At 29.5% G+C, this 16195-nt stretch overlaps 1 protein-coding gene across 1 annotated transcript in view; it reads right to left on the bottom strand.

Annotated features, from left to right (window-relative positions):
* LOC148312008 (acetylcholine receptor subunit alpha-like) overlaps nt 1-16195 on the bottom strand; it is a 34643-nt gene that overhangs the window by 2794 nt on the left and 15654 nt on the right. The window contains exons 3-4 of the mRNA XM_088277968.1: nt 1704-1859; nt 191-452 (exon numbers count right to left, since the gene is read on the bottom strand). Coding sequence (XP_088134094.1) covers nt 191-452; nt 1704-1859 — 418 coding nt within the window. The remainder of the gene's footprint in view (nt 1-190; nt 453-1703; nt 1860-16195) is intronic.

The following is a 16195-nucleotide window of genomic DNA, read 5'->3' as shown; positions in this document are numbered from 1 at the left end:
GTTTAAAAACGATTGAATACATTATTTTATCGTGTTTTTAAATGTATAATGCTAGTTTAGAATTTCAGATGAAACCGTTAATTAATAAATAAAAATACATTGAAAAATCTTCTAAGCTCTCTCCTGTAAAGTAACCGGTTTGCAGATAGAGTACTTTACGTAGCGGCCGTCGATATGATATTTTACATACCTTTGTGGAGTCCTCCAACATTTTGGTGTGCTCCGCTATAAACCGGATACAGAAGCACGTCCGGTGTACCGCCGGCGGGCAGTGGTCGTGCGGGAAGGCGGGGGGGCGCAGCACCGGGCTGCAGTCCCCGGGGCCCCCATCGCCCGCGCAGTCCGGGACCCCGCAGTCGGGCTCCGCCCCCTCGCAGTCCTCGGGGTCCGACGCGGGCGGTGGGCCGTGGATCTGGCAGCTTCCGCCGAACGGGCCCACGTCCGCCAGGTTGCTGAAAGAGGCGACTCACTCACCGTGAATGTGACAAGAAAACGGAAAGAGGTCTGGAGAGAGGGATCAAGCGTACATTTTCTACATCCGACACCTCTATCCTCGGTAAATTTTACTTTTAAAATTATATCGAGAAGTCGGAAGTGTAAAGGCTAAGGGGTGTATCTGTCAAATTTTTCATTTTCTAAGTTTGTTCCACAAAATGTCTAAAATAGTGTATTCCATAATCTGGCAAAAGGATATTGCTGAAGTTGCAATACTTATTTAGTTTTATTAAGATATGTACGTATAAAATACATAAAACAAATGAGTTATTTAATTTCACGAGTTTTTTTTTGCTCTCCAAAAATGCTTTGTAAAATTTAGTCTGAGACAGATATACCCCTTTGCCTTTACACTACCGAAGTGTGCCTGTGTATTTTTATTTTATTATGAAAAATTATTTTTATGGCATTCAATTACCTATTTTTTTTATTCTATCACTAACGCCCAAAAATGGGTATTTTTCATAAAATCCCTAAATTCCAAATATTTAAAAAACTATTAACATTCGGCCATAATATATTGTCAAACTCCAATTTCTTACATTTGCGTACCTCTACCTCGTCCTGCCGGGAACACATCGAGTTACCAATTACCCTGTATATACCATATGAATGTGTTTTGGAATTTGACTTTTTTTAAAACATATTGAAAAAAAAATTTTTTTACTCCTTGCTTTTCAATAACTCTTTTCTTTTTAAAACCATATATTTACATGTATTTCTAAGGAAAAATATTTTTTTCACTACAAAAACGGATTAAAATTACTTAAAAACCCTTAGATTATAAATTGTTCTAAATTTATATTGTGACGCTGTTTATTCAAATGAACGAAATGTATGCTACTTTCAAGTTTGAAAAAAGTTGATTGTCAATTAAGTTTACCTTTTACTATATACTTAAGTAAGGTAAAAAATAACGCTATTCTGCAAACAAAAATCAACAAGCACTCAGCATGATCTAGATCTAGATAGTTCCATTTACCGTTTCACAATTATTTTTCTCCGTTGAGTATAGCTTCTAGAATGGTTAAAGTTTGCTTCAAATTTATCTAACGTGAAATAATAGTATCGTCGAAGTTTACTGAAATACAAAATCTGTGTATACTGTTTGTGTAAAGTATACGATAATTCAAGTCACTTAACTAACCAGACAATACTTCATTGAATCTATTTGTGTATTATATATATTATTTGAAGTAGATTTCTACCTGAATTGAGTTAAGTCATCTTTGGAAGGAGTTCTGCTGGGCACCCTTGGGCTAAATATATCCTCTTCCTCCTGTGCGGTGGCTTGGTAAGGGTAGAAATTGGGCTGTCCTTCACTTGCTCTGACCGTTCGCAATACAACTCTACCAGATGTAAATCTGCGAAAAGAGATAATTATATAATTAGCAAGTGTCTTCAACATTTAATTTGTGGCACCTGCCGTTAATTCTTAGTGCATTATATTTATATTCAAACGGAAAACCGCATGGTTTCCAGCACGTTTTAATACCTACTTATCGTACCATTATTATATTATGTTAAATGGTACTTATTGTACCAGTCCAGTGTGATATTAAATAAATATGAGAGTGAAAATCTGTCATATTTATTTGACCCCCCTGAGAATTGACCCCGGGACCTACAACACGGTAGCTAAACGTACTGACCAGTACACTACGGAGGTGGAAAATATATGTTACAAAAATATTTTTAAATAATTTTATTCCGTAGTCACTTTTTAGTATGCATTTTAAATTGAATTTTTACTTGGTAAAACTTTATATTCCTTAAAATCTTTTGTGTAACATGTTTCTCAAAACAAAATAAAATAAATAAATAACTTACACCTCAAAATAATTGCAAAATTACAAAATTGCCTCGTTTAATAGTCTACCCTCAAGCAATAAAAAAAACACTAAACTTCTGTGTTAAATTAAAAAGTTTTACAGATTAAGTACTTTTTAAGTAGGTTAACGTAATAAATAATATCATGTATTGTTCTTTTTTTTATCTCCAGAAAATACTTCAATCTCTTTAAAAAAATTGGGAGTATTTAACTGGGTTTTATTGTCTTAAAAATAAAATGTCCTCTTGGGTATTATCGTAGATATTAATGTGAGAAGTAGTGCCTAAGATAAAAGTGAAATTAGAGGGCTGAAATATATTTCAATATCGTTTTACAACAGCATGTATAGTATGTACAATAAACGTGATCGCTAGTTCAATAACTAGAACACTCAAGAAGGGTGAAAAGCTATTAAAAGAAGAAGAAGATCGTTACTTTCACGACATTTTTAGAAGTGATTGTAAAATGAAATCATAAATTTAATATTGTGCAAACAAATCACAAAGAATATCCATTATTTTTTACGATATCATGAAAATTTATCGATGGTATCTAATTTTAAGTAAGTAGTAGGTAAAATTCATCAAAATACAATACAATTCGAAAGGATTTCAAGAATTCCAAGAATTGCAGTATTTATAGACAAACCAATTATGTAGGGGGTGCCCAATACTTATGGACAGGGCAGTATATATATATATATATATATATATATATATATATATATATATATATATATATATATATATATATATATATATATATATATATATATATATATATATATATATATATATATATATATATATATATATATATATATATATATATATATATATATATATATATATATATATATATATATATATATATATATATATATATATATATATATATATATATATATATATATATATATATATACATGTAAACATATATTTCCGCTTAGAAAACTTAAATGTTACATTACCAAATGTCTTGTGATTATCCTATGCTAATTTTGTTAATTGACTGGTTTCCGAATGATGTATATAACATGAGTTACCGTGGTTTATTTTAAGATATTGAAACACGCTTCGATGAAAGCATTAAACTTGTTTGTATAAACTAAATCTAGAGGGGAATTAAATTTTCACATTATTTCTCAATTACATTCGCTGGTAGAAAAGGTTTTTGCAATAACACTCGCAATACAATGTATATGCGCCTACGAGTTCGTATCTAATATTCAAGCGAATGATAAGTATTTCCACAATAAAACGGAACTGCAGAAGTGCACTGTGCACTTATTATTAATTTCACTGCAATATTACCTTTAGTTTTCTTCTAGTAGCGTCTCTAGAATATTCTGCATGCAAACATAAATTTTGTGTTTTATTCTAACATGCTGAAATTAAATTGAAGTATATCTTTATATATAAATATTTATATTTTAAATTTCTGGAATTGGCTTATATTACGTTAAATACAAACAATTTTCAAGTTAATTTATATCATATATGAATTTACATCTTCTACAGCATAATAAAATATTTATTTTTAAATTCTTCATTCTTTTCATTCCTCATACATTCAGACATCCTATCATACATTTTCAAACCTTTATACATAATTTGTCCGCCTCCGTAGTGTAATGGTCAGCACGCTCGGCTACTGTTCTGGAGGTCCCGGGTTCGATTCCCAGGGGGGGTCAAATAAATATAAGTGATTTTTTCACTGTAATATTTATTTAATATTACCCTGGACTTGTACCTGAAGCGGAGGGCTGATCACCTTTCCTTCATGTGTAAACGATCAACATAACACTGCGTTTATATGAAGCAGTGCCCTATGCACCATTGGGGTGTGGATAAGGGTTTCATTATACATAATACAATTTGAAGACTTCAAAAAAAATAATGTGAAGTTTCAGATATATGTCTTTACGTGTACGCACATATGAGGATTTTATAGGTAGGTACACATGTCGTATCTACCCACATTGTACATAAGCACATAAAGCTTCGATATGTACCTCCACAAGAGGTTCTAGTAAAGTACAGAGGATTGTTTTTACGAGACGAAACTCGACATGGGGCGTGGCAATTAGTTTTACGAGGGCCCTTGCGTGTCGGGAATAGCGGGATATACGTAGTAGCAAATAGCAATGTGCGGGAGTATCTACTATTAGTGAAGGCGTACAGCTTTATACATACACTCATGTTCATTCAACAGTATTACTTGAACACCGTTCAATTAAACCAGTCGTTCTCAAAGTGGGCGAAAACGAATCCTTGTGGACGCTGGTGGCCTAGAGGAGGGCGGTGAAGGGCTCAGAAAAAATGGGGTTGAAGTGGTTTAGGGGGCTTTGGCTGAATGGATCATGATGATGAACGTGTTATTATTGGCCAATAATTTAATATGAAAAATTATAAGATTTTTGGTAACACTCTTATTAAAAAAGTAAGGGAGATATGAAGGCTTAAACCAGAGGTTCCCAACTTTTTTTGTCTCGTAGACCCCTTGCCATGTTTTTCGATTTTTGGTAGATCGCTCCTTACCTGATATTGTTTTTCAGCAAATTCATTATCTTCTAATGTATTTTTGAAAGTCGATGTATGTAGTGCACATTAAAAGATTGAAATTTATAACGTGTATGATAATTTATAAAGTGTAATGAAAATTCAAAAAATACACACATATTAGGTTAATTAAAATTAAAATTACTCTCTGTTAAATTAAATAAATAAGCAAAAAATAAATGCTTTTAGTCTTAGGAATAAACCTGATGTTGTTGACCTCCATTTCTTTTCCATGGACCCCCAAGTTTTTTTTGCTGACATATACCCCTTTCAAGTCGTCGTAGACCCCTGGGGGTCGATATAGACCACTTTAGGAATCACTGGCTTAAACTTTATTTTAATAAAACGAAAAACTGATACCGCTATACGTCATCAAATTTTACGTTATCGGGTATGTTATGAGGTGTATCCCTTTATGTATCTACTTTATAGAGCTGTAATAGTAGTAGTATGGATTCGTTTATGTGACGTCATTCGTTACCAACTAACGAAAACAACGTTTTAACGAAGGCGGATTTTGCAAAAGAAAATGATGAATGATAGTATTGATTATATCGGCTGTTATAAACACAAAACTAGTCTTACACAATCCTTTATTGGTTGAGTATGTTAAATTAGATATTCCTCCCGAGTGATAATACCCTATTGTAATTTCATCTATTTTATAGTACGGCTGTTTTTAAGTAAATTCGAATCTGATATAAACAAAATCGTCAGATTCATCCTTCTGATTAGGTTAGTTTTAAAATTAAAATTGATTATATTTGTTTTACTTCAAATTATTCTCGTAATATTATAAAGTTGCGTTTTAATTACTCCCACTGGATAAAATAGTGTAGTTTGGAATTAAAGTTATGAATATCATAAAGTTATGAAAATAATTGATTTTCAAAGTGGGCGATAGAGGAAATGAGTTTGAGAACCACCGAATTAAACCATGCGTAATTGTTTTCAATTTGCTTGTATCGCTAATTACATGACTCGGAAAACACTTTCAAGCATTTTATAAAACTTTATATGTTTACTTAATCTAGATAATATCGAAGGTTAAAAACACTCAACTCTTTCGCATCAAAGTTAATGTCGGTGAGATTATAATATAATATTTCCACATTAACCGTAACATAAACAAAACGCATATCAAAACCTTTTTTATTAGAAAAAATATGAAAAAATGACACATTATTTGGTTCTGAGTCACATTGAAAATCCATAAAACAAGGATTAAAAAAAATTGTCAGAATATTGAAAGTCATCACTAAAACTAATCAATAACAGGTCGTAAGTAATGTAATTACCCAAACTTCCATATTTGTCACATTTTGATGATTAAAGTTATATGTATTTATATATATATATATATATATATATATATATATATATATATATATATATATATATTTAAATATATATATATATATATATATATATATATATATATATATATATATGTATATATATAATATATATATATATATATATATATATATATATATATATATATATATATATATATATATATATATATATATATATATATATATATATATATATATTTATATATATATATGTATATATATATATATATATATATATATATATATATATATATATATATATATATATATACATATATATATATATATTTATATACATATATATATATATATATATATATATATATATATATATATATATATATATATATATATATATTTATATATATATATATATATTTATATATATATATGTATATATATATATATATATATATATATATATATATATATATATATATATATACATATATATATATATTTATATACATATATATATATATATATATATATATATATATATATATATATATATATATATATATATATATATATATATTTATATATATAAAATAAAAAACCCTTACCCGCACCCCAATGGTGCATAAGACACTGTGTCATATAAACGCAGTGTTGTCTTGATCGTTAACACACGAAGGAAAGGTGATCAGCCCTCCGCTTCGGGTACCAGTCCAAGGTAATATTGAATAAATATTAGAGTGAAAAAATCACTTATATTTATTTGACCCCCCCTGGGAATCGAACCCGGGACCTCCAGAACCACCGAATTAAACCATGCGTAATTGTTTTCAATTTGCTTGTATCGCTAATTACATGACTCGGAAAACACTTTCAAGCATTTTATAAAACTTTATATGTTTACTTAATCTAGATAATATCGAAGGTTAAAAACACTCAACTCTTTCGCATCAAAGTTAATGTCGGTGAGATTATAATATAATATTTCCACATTAACCGTAACATAAACAAAACGCATATCAAAACCTTTTTTATTAGAAAAAATATGAAAAAATGACACATTATTTGGTTCTGAGTCACATTGAAAATACATAAAACAAGGATTAAAAAAAATTGTCAGAATATTGAAAGTCATCACTAAAACTAATCAATAACAGGTCGTAAGTAATGTAATTACCCAAACTTCCATATTTGTCACATTTTGATGATTAAAGTTATATGTATTTATATATATATATATATATATATATATATATATATATATATATATATATATATATATATATATATATATATATATATATTTAAATATATATATATATATATATATATATATATATATGTATATATATAAATATATATATATATATATATATATATATATATATATATATATATATATATATATATATATATATATATATATATATATATATATATATATATATTTATATATATATATGTATATATATATATATATATATATATATATATATATATATATATATATATATATATATATATATATATATATATATATATATATATATATATATATATATATATATATATATATATATATATATATATATATATATATATATATATATATATATATATATATATATATATATATTTATATATATATATATATTTATATATATATATGTATATATATATATATATATATATATATATATATATATATATATATATATATATATATATATATATAAACATATATATATATATTTATATACATATATATATATATATATATATATATATATATATATATATATATATATATTTATATATATAAAATAAAAAACCCTTACCCGCACCCCAATGGTGCATAAGACACTGTGTCATATAAACGCAGTGTTGTCTTGATCGTTAACACACGAAGGAAAGGTGATCAGCCCTCCGCTTCGGGTACCAGGTAATATTGGTAATAAGGTAATATTGAATAAATATTAGAGTGAAAAAATCACTTATATTTATTTGACCCCCCCTGGGAATCGAACCCGGGACCTCCAGAACGGTAGCCTAGCGCGCTGACCATCACACTACGGAGGCAGACAAAATATTTATATTTATATTTATATTTATATATATATACATATATATATATATATATATATATATATATATATATATATATATATATATATATATATATATATATATATATATATATATATATATATATATTTACATTTAAACATTATAAACTGCAATTGTCTGCCAGAATTTGCAGTTAACACAAAATATTAACAGAATATTTTTCTTGAAGAATGAAAATTTCATTACTTCTGACGAAAATGGAAAAGTTCACTCAATGTAAACAGCAAGCGACAGCGCAAAATGTATTTTGCGTCATAAAAATAAACGAAATATAAGGCTCGGGGTATATACGGCGTACTCCTTTATTTACTCCGGCGTTTGGGAGAAAATCCGAGAAAATTGTAAATTTGAATAGGATACCTTGTAATTTTATGTGACTGCAAATAGTTCCCCTCTTCGGAATAGTTAATTTTCGACAAGATCCGAGAAAACAATTTTTTTTAACACAAAGAAATTTTGACTTTAGTAAAGTCAGAAAGTCAGGCGAAGGTTTCATTTTCTCACTTTGAATAGATTATATGGTTTTGAAAAAAAATGTTTATGAAGACAAATTTTACATGCAAAAGAACAATTACTTTCTGACATTTTAATAAGTAAATATTATGTCGATAGCATTACAAGGATATATAAGGTACGTTTGCAGAGTACAATGTAATGGAAAGGCGAAGTTGATTAATTTTTTAATTAAAAATATTTGCGCTCTTATGATGTTCTCGAATTTTCAAATTATCTCTCTCGTAATATTTTGTGAGTCACTCAAAATATTACGAATTTAACTGGTATGAATAAATTTGTATACTGAATATAAAATTTCGTTGTAAGGTGTTTCTAAACATGTAAAATGATTCGGAAAAGAATATCGGATTATAACATTTATTCGGAAAATAAAATTCATAGAGGTTTCTACTTACTTATTTATTTCAACCATAGAAGTCACAGACTAAATAGAGATTATAATTGAAGCAAATATATAACATTCTGCAATTTTAGTCATATAGTTTCGAATCATGTGCAGAAGGGTAAATATAGCACAGTGTACAGAGTGATCAATTAAATTAGCCAATGACAGATCGTAAGGTTTATAATATGCTGACTTCCATTTTCCCATCTAAAAATACAATTACATCTGTGCTAAGATATCAATACAAATCTTGATATCTACTTATAGTTTATAGCAGTGAGCTCAAAATTTGTTTTACCACGTACCCTTGTGACAATATATACCTTATACCTTTACCGTTTTTAAATTTTATTTGTGTATAGTAATGAGTGAGATTTTTTCACTGTAATATTATTTATTCAATATTACCCTGGACTGGTACTTGAAGTGGAGGGTGATCACCTTTCTTTCATGTGTTAACGATCAAGATAACATTATGTTTATATGATGCAGTGCCCTATGCACCATCGGGTGCGGATGAGGGTTTGAAGACCCTTATGAAAAAATAGGCATAAATTGTAGCCCTAGTTTAAAAATTTAAATTAGCCCAACCTGACAACATTTTATAAAACGTATTCTTTTTATAAAATAAATTAGTAAATCTCTTTAGTAGTGTCTCTTTTTGAATGCATGCCTATAATATTAATTGTGTTTAATTTTTCGTGACGACACAAGTATAACTAAATTATATTATTCCCATTCTCTGTGATATTCAACATCACTCGAGATAGCACATACGTATAGACAAATGGATAAGCCGACGGAAAAAATAAATAAGAAGCTTTGGTTTCGCAATACAAGGATCCGGGATTCAATGAACTGGGGATTTATTGTACCGTACAGCCACTAAAGCGCAATGACAGCGAATAAATATTTGAGAGAGGCAAGCAATGAGCCCAATACACAACTAAATCGCGATGATATTGATAATAATTTTGATTTTGATTTCTATCTTTATTTTATTTTGTATTTTATTTTTTAGTTTACCTTATATTACATTTAATACAAACTATTTGTTAACACTTAATTTACATCATGTTTATATTTACATCTTCTTACAGTAAACAATGCATTTCTTTTGAAATTCTTTCAGACTCTTTTAATTCTTCATACATTCAGGCATCTCATTTTATCATACATTTTGACTTTTTCCCTTACACATTTCATTATTTTGTGACTCTGTTTTTTTTCATAAATGGCATTTTATCTTTATTTCTAGACTTAAGTTGGTGATTTTTTATTTATTTAAAACTTCTTTATCCCTAAATTATTTTGATAATTTATCCTTAAAATTTTAATAAATAAAGATAAGCGTATTATATTTAAGTCTCTTTTTTATAGGTAATCAGTTGAGTTCTCTCTCATTTTTTCTATGTTTAAATTTAAGAAAAAACAACAAATAAATGAAGAACACGTCGTGAAAAATGCTTTTTTTTCTAGGATAATATTACTTATTGATTAAGCATTAACTTTGTGGAATAATATGAAGATTTAAATTTAAAAATAAAATAAAATACGGTACAATACAATAAAGAACTTGTTTAAGACCACTTTTTAGTTTTATTAATGTCAACATGAATAGTTTCGAGAACTACAGATGTTCTCATGAATAGGTGAAAATACAAACTGACAAGCAGTAAATAAATAATCTAGATGCTGACATAGGTGGGCGGGGTAGTAACTAGAGGGGGTAAGTTAGGGGGTGAGATTTGGTTTAGCGGGAAAAACAATGGTGAAGAATTCTAGAAAAGTATATGATTAATGTTTATTTTGGAATTGAAATTTATTATAAGACCGAGGAAATTTTGGCATGATCCAGTATTTCGAATCCTTGAAAGTGATCAAGTCAGGAGTTGGAATAATTGGCGTGTATGTGTGAGAAGATGTATGAATGTGGAAGAGGCAGATTGGTATGGCGTTTTTTTCTCTCTGCCTTCTCCTGCGGTAAGCAGCATGATGGTTAGTTAGATAGTTGGTCTAAATTCATTGTTTCTCATTTGAATTTTCACCTGTCAATGAAAACATATGTAGTTCTCGTGACTAGTCGTGTTTACATCAGAAAGCGCAAAAATGTTTCATTTTTATATTTAAAAGTAAGAAAACCGCTCTTAAAAAATGTGTAATAAATATGCAAAGATTTAAATTTAAGTAATAATAAGAAGCGTAAAAGGGTACAATGATTTTTCAGGAAATCATTTGTACACGCTGTGAATATACAATTTCATCGCGACGAGTTTTCATTTATAAAGGAAAGGGTACAAAATAAAAATGTTTTGCTGGAAACCATCGCGGAAAAACACTCTGCATAATTGTTTTTCATTTGAGCCAGGAATGTCAGAGATTAAAGGACCGAGAGTGTCTTTGCGTTTGAAGTTTTCGAATGGCAATACTCATTTTAGGAGATCCGGCTCGAGTGTTAGAGTGGCGAATCTCTCATAAGTCAAATGATTTAATTTAGTGCAGCTCCCTAATTGGATGTGTCCTCTGGGTGTGCCTTGAAGATGACTCTGAGCAAGAATAAAGATAAAACGAGGGGACTATTTCGGAAGGGGTGGATCATTAAAAATCAGTCAAAGTGAACGAGTAATGCGAAGTTCCTGGGTTGAGTGTTTGAAATTAAAACTGGATGGAAGTTAACACTTCTTGGTCGATTTCAGATTGTTTATTGTCCTTTTATGTTGGTATTTATTAAATAAATCTTCAATTAATTAGTATAATAAATCGCTTACTCCTTTCAACAACGTCATAAATCAAAATACTTTATTTTTTAGGAGATTGTTTTTAAAGTTTAAGAATATAATCAAATGTATTAAAAATAAATACCAAGCCACTTTTTGAACTTTTTACTGTACAACAGATCTTTTTAGGTAAAATCTGAATATTTTTTCGCCATTTGAAAAATATTTAATACATTTAAAAAAATAATTAAACCATACCTTTTCTTCAAAATGCAAAAAAACACTTTCTGCCCTGTAACGAGTAAATATTAAGTTAAAAATATGCCTCTTTTGCTGGGATATAGAACATTTTCTGGGAATTCCGAAAACATGCATAACTAAAAATTGATAATTTTCGATATTTGACGTTGTTGAAAGGAGTGAGCGATATGTGACATGTTATTTTATTATTCATTCATGCATGCTGAAGTGTCTCTTAGAGACAAAATAAAGAGTGTACGCATTTGTGAAAGCCTGTGTGTAACTGAAATAAATACAGGTAGTAAGTTAGAGGAAAGGCAATTAATATGGTATGGGGATATAGAACGTAGAGAATCTGAATATATTGTAAACCGGGTGATTGCCATGGATCTTCCTCTAACGACATGTAGAAGAAGACCAAAAAATTCACGTATGATACAGAAAGATAATATTGTTGGAATTTTATCCTAACTACAGCTGAAAAAATCCGGTTAATCGATAAAAATTATGAAGTTTAAACACTGTTTTTAAGAAGGGATGAGCCTGTCTTATTTATTACCCCATTGCGTTCGAGCCAATTCGATGGTATTAGAAATATTTCGATTTAACAATGGTAGATGTTGTCAATCACGACTATACGACGAACATAGATAAATATCATGTTCAACATTTTATGGGGTGAATACAGCCCTAGCTATAGATTAAACATATGCTTTTTAAGGGTAAGCATTTTAATATAACCGTAATAGATAGCGTCCTCTCGTAAGAATGAGGGTCTGTTGTTGAAATGTTTGATAGTTTTTTCATGATAAATGATGCCTGCTTATGAGGCTATTCCAACTAACCATAATTTATTGTTTCGTTTTGGAACATATCAATAAATCTCGGCCCCAGAACTGTTTTATCAAAAGGAAATGTGGTGTATTAAAAAAATCCCGATCATAAACAGATATTGATAAAAGTCATTCTGACACTTAATAATTTACAATATACGCCATTCTGTAATAACCATATTTTTATAGGTGTCTCCAATTGAGACGAAGTATCTATCATTTTTATACGAAAGAAGATTTAATTCTGAGCATCACAGGGCTTATGACCTTCTTTTGGCTGATTTAAGTGATCACTTTATATACTTGTCTTTAGTTCACCATTTGTCTATGAATATTCATCCATACGGCATAATTTTTAAAAGATTCCAAATTATGTAAATTTCGAGACGTCCTCGTCTCTTCGTCAGGATAATCACTGCAACGGCATGCAAACAATACTACACGTCACTAACATGGAATTATTTACACACTTACATCTGTGTGTAAGTGCTTGTAAGCATCCTTAGTGCGTGTTGGTTTTTGGGCCGACCAAAGTCGCATGTGATTAACATTTTGTTTAGTTGTAAGTGTGTGAATAGTGCTAAGGTAGTAACGTGAAGTATTGTTTGCATGCTATTGTAGTGATTGTCCTGACGAAGAGACGGGTACGTCTAGAAACCGGTAGACAAAAATCTCGGTGAATGGTTAATGAATTATATACTAACATTACTAACATTAATGTACTTCGCCTTGAGGCCTTTTACTTATATATAAATTAAATATTACACTCCCATATCCGAGAATTTGGAGCACAGGACTGATCACCCTTGACTGATCTGCCTTTATATGATCACGAACGAATAATTAGCTCACATTTTGAGTGTGTCCAAATACTTGTTCAAAAAATCTGGATTATCTCCAATTACAGGAGTTATTTTCATATTATTTTGTGACATCTCATCAAAGATGAAGAAGAATATAGAAGTTTGAGCATTTACGGGGCTGACGACCGCCATAGGCTGGTTTAAGTGATCACTTTACACACGGGTAACATTCACCAATTATACCCATTATTGACAACCACACTACTAAAATTCTTGGAAGTTCTATATGTATAAAGCTGGAATAAAGATTTATTATTATTATTATTATTATTATAAATAAATCAATTTAGAAACCTTGTTCTTGTATCACTAGAACTTCACTAGAGACATCTATTGGTGAGATGAAAAGAAGATTTTTATTGAGCAGAAACTCTTATATTAGTATGTAAGGTCCGAATCCTGGATTATAATCACATACATGAGAAATGCCAGAAAATGTCATTTTCATTTTTATTAGTTAAGCTTTTAATTTGACAGTAAATTTATTTACAACATTTGGACACACTCAAAATGTTGTGAATAATTAGCTGATTATTGTTTGACCAATAAAATGCGAATAGATTCTAGAAGAAAAATTATGAAAGCTAATCACTTTTCTCGAAGTTTAAGGAAAGGTCATTTAGTTTTGCAACATTTTTCACGAATGTGAAATTGTTATTTTTTTACGACGTCCAAACGGCTAAGCGGATATCTTAAGAGCGGGAGGGGAAGCTTAAAATGCAGGAAAAGGGATGCTCGTAAAACCAAGGGCGAAAATATACTTTAAGGAATTGAAATATCTTTTCAGAAACATAAAATGTTTTACTGGTTCCTTGATGCCTGTATTTTAAGTGAATCGTATGTTAAGTACGTTGATGAAATTTGCCCCCGTAGTGCTTACGATAAAATGTTTTTAGGGTTTAAAACGAATCACGAAACTGTATCTGATTTTACGTTTGATTTGAAAGGGTGGAATAGTAATAAAAAAATAGACGTATTTATTCATCAGTTACTGATGGATGTCTGATGAATTTAAACATACTAAAGTCTCAACTTAAGACGAAGTATCTATCGTTTTTATCCGAAAGAAGATGGAGTTCAGAGCATTCCAGGGCATTTGGCTGGCATAAGTGATCATTTTATGCATTTATGTAACGTTCATAATTCTGCCCATTATTCAAGATACATATGTACTGTTGTTGGATTCGATTCGTATGTAAGTTGTTATTTTGGATGACGGTTGTGCCTTCAGTTGAGAATTCGTGAAGTATTTAGACAGTGTCTGATAAAAAAATGTTTATTCTTTTATCATATATCTTATGAATAAAAGCAATTAACACGAGAGCGACTCAACACAGAAAATTACGTCCTTGAAGTTTTATCAAAGTTATTATCAGTGTTAATAATCTATATTTAGTCACATCAGTGTATCTTAATTAGATTAATAATATTTGATGAGGTTTTTAAATATTTATTTGTAGTATTTATTCAAGTTTTATCCTTATACCCTTTACCATGACTAAATTAAATTATATTGTTTACCCACACACAGGCCATGCCTTTGTGGGATCTTTTTTGCATTCATTTTTATATTTTATTCATATTTCTGTATATTTGAATTTATGTTATGTAATGCAAAAGAATTTAAAATAAAGAAGAAAAAAAAGAAAAACTATTTAAAATCAAAACTTTATAATAAGTGGTTTCGCCACAGTGCGAAATGAAACTCAAAAAAAATAGTTATTCGAAGGACCAGTCTTATGGTATTAACAATAAGACGACGATTCTACAAGGTTGAAATATTTAGATCGATTTGGAGTCGTGATACTCTCCCGAGTTAGTTCGATGATTTATGCTCGAACTTTCAAGTACCAAGGGACGGCGAGTTCGATAAATATCAAATAGCACGTATGAATAAAGAACTAACCTTTTATTCTTATAGATGGTCTTGATCCAGCGCTGGGATCAGGGCGATTCTCTCTTGATGGTGGTGATGGGGTCACAAAATACAGCGAGGTATTCACAACAATTCAATATATATAGCGCCCGCGTGAAGAGTCAAATTGCAACTATTTTTACTTTTGTTTTTGTCTTTTATTTGGGCAGTCGGGCGTCGTTCGAAATTCAAAACGTACTACCGATAAGTACCGGCCAAACCATGCCCCCCGCCTTGGAAGTTCTTAGAGCTTCCGAAACCGTCGACGCAAACCGAAAGAACCACGAACTCCAAAACGATCAAACACGAATGTTGAAGAGAGAGAAATAATATGGAAAAATACTTAAATAAAAGGATAATTAAATAATTCATTTCAATTTGAACCATAAGAGGTTT

Source organism: Brachycentrus maculatus, unplaced genomic scaffold (assembly GCF_059751285.1).
Source record: "Brachycentrus maculatus isolate JH-2025_06_01 unplaced genomic scaffold, ASM5975128v1 h1tg000051l, whole genome shotgun sequence".
NCBI classification, from domain to species: Eukaryota; Metazoa; Arthropoda; class Insecta; order Trichoptera; family Brachycentridae; genus Brachycentrus; species Brachycentrus maculatus.
Note: the sequence above shows the minus strand (reverse complement) of the source record. Positions and strands in the feature narration are given on the sequence as shown.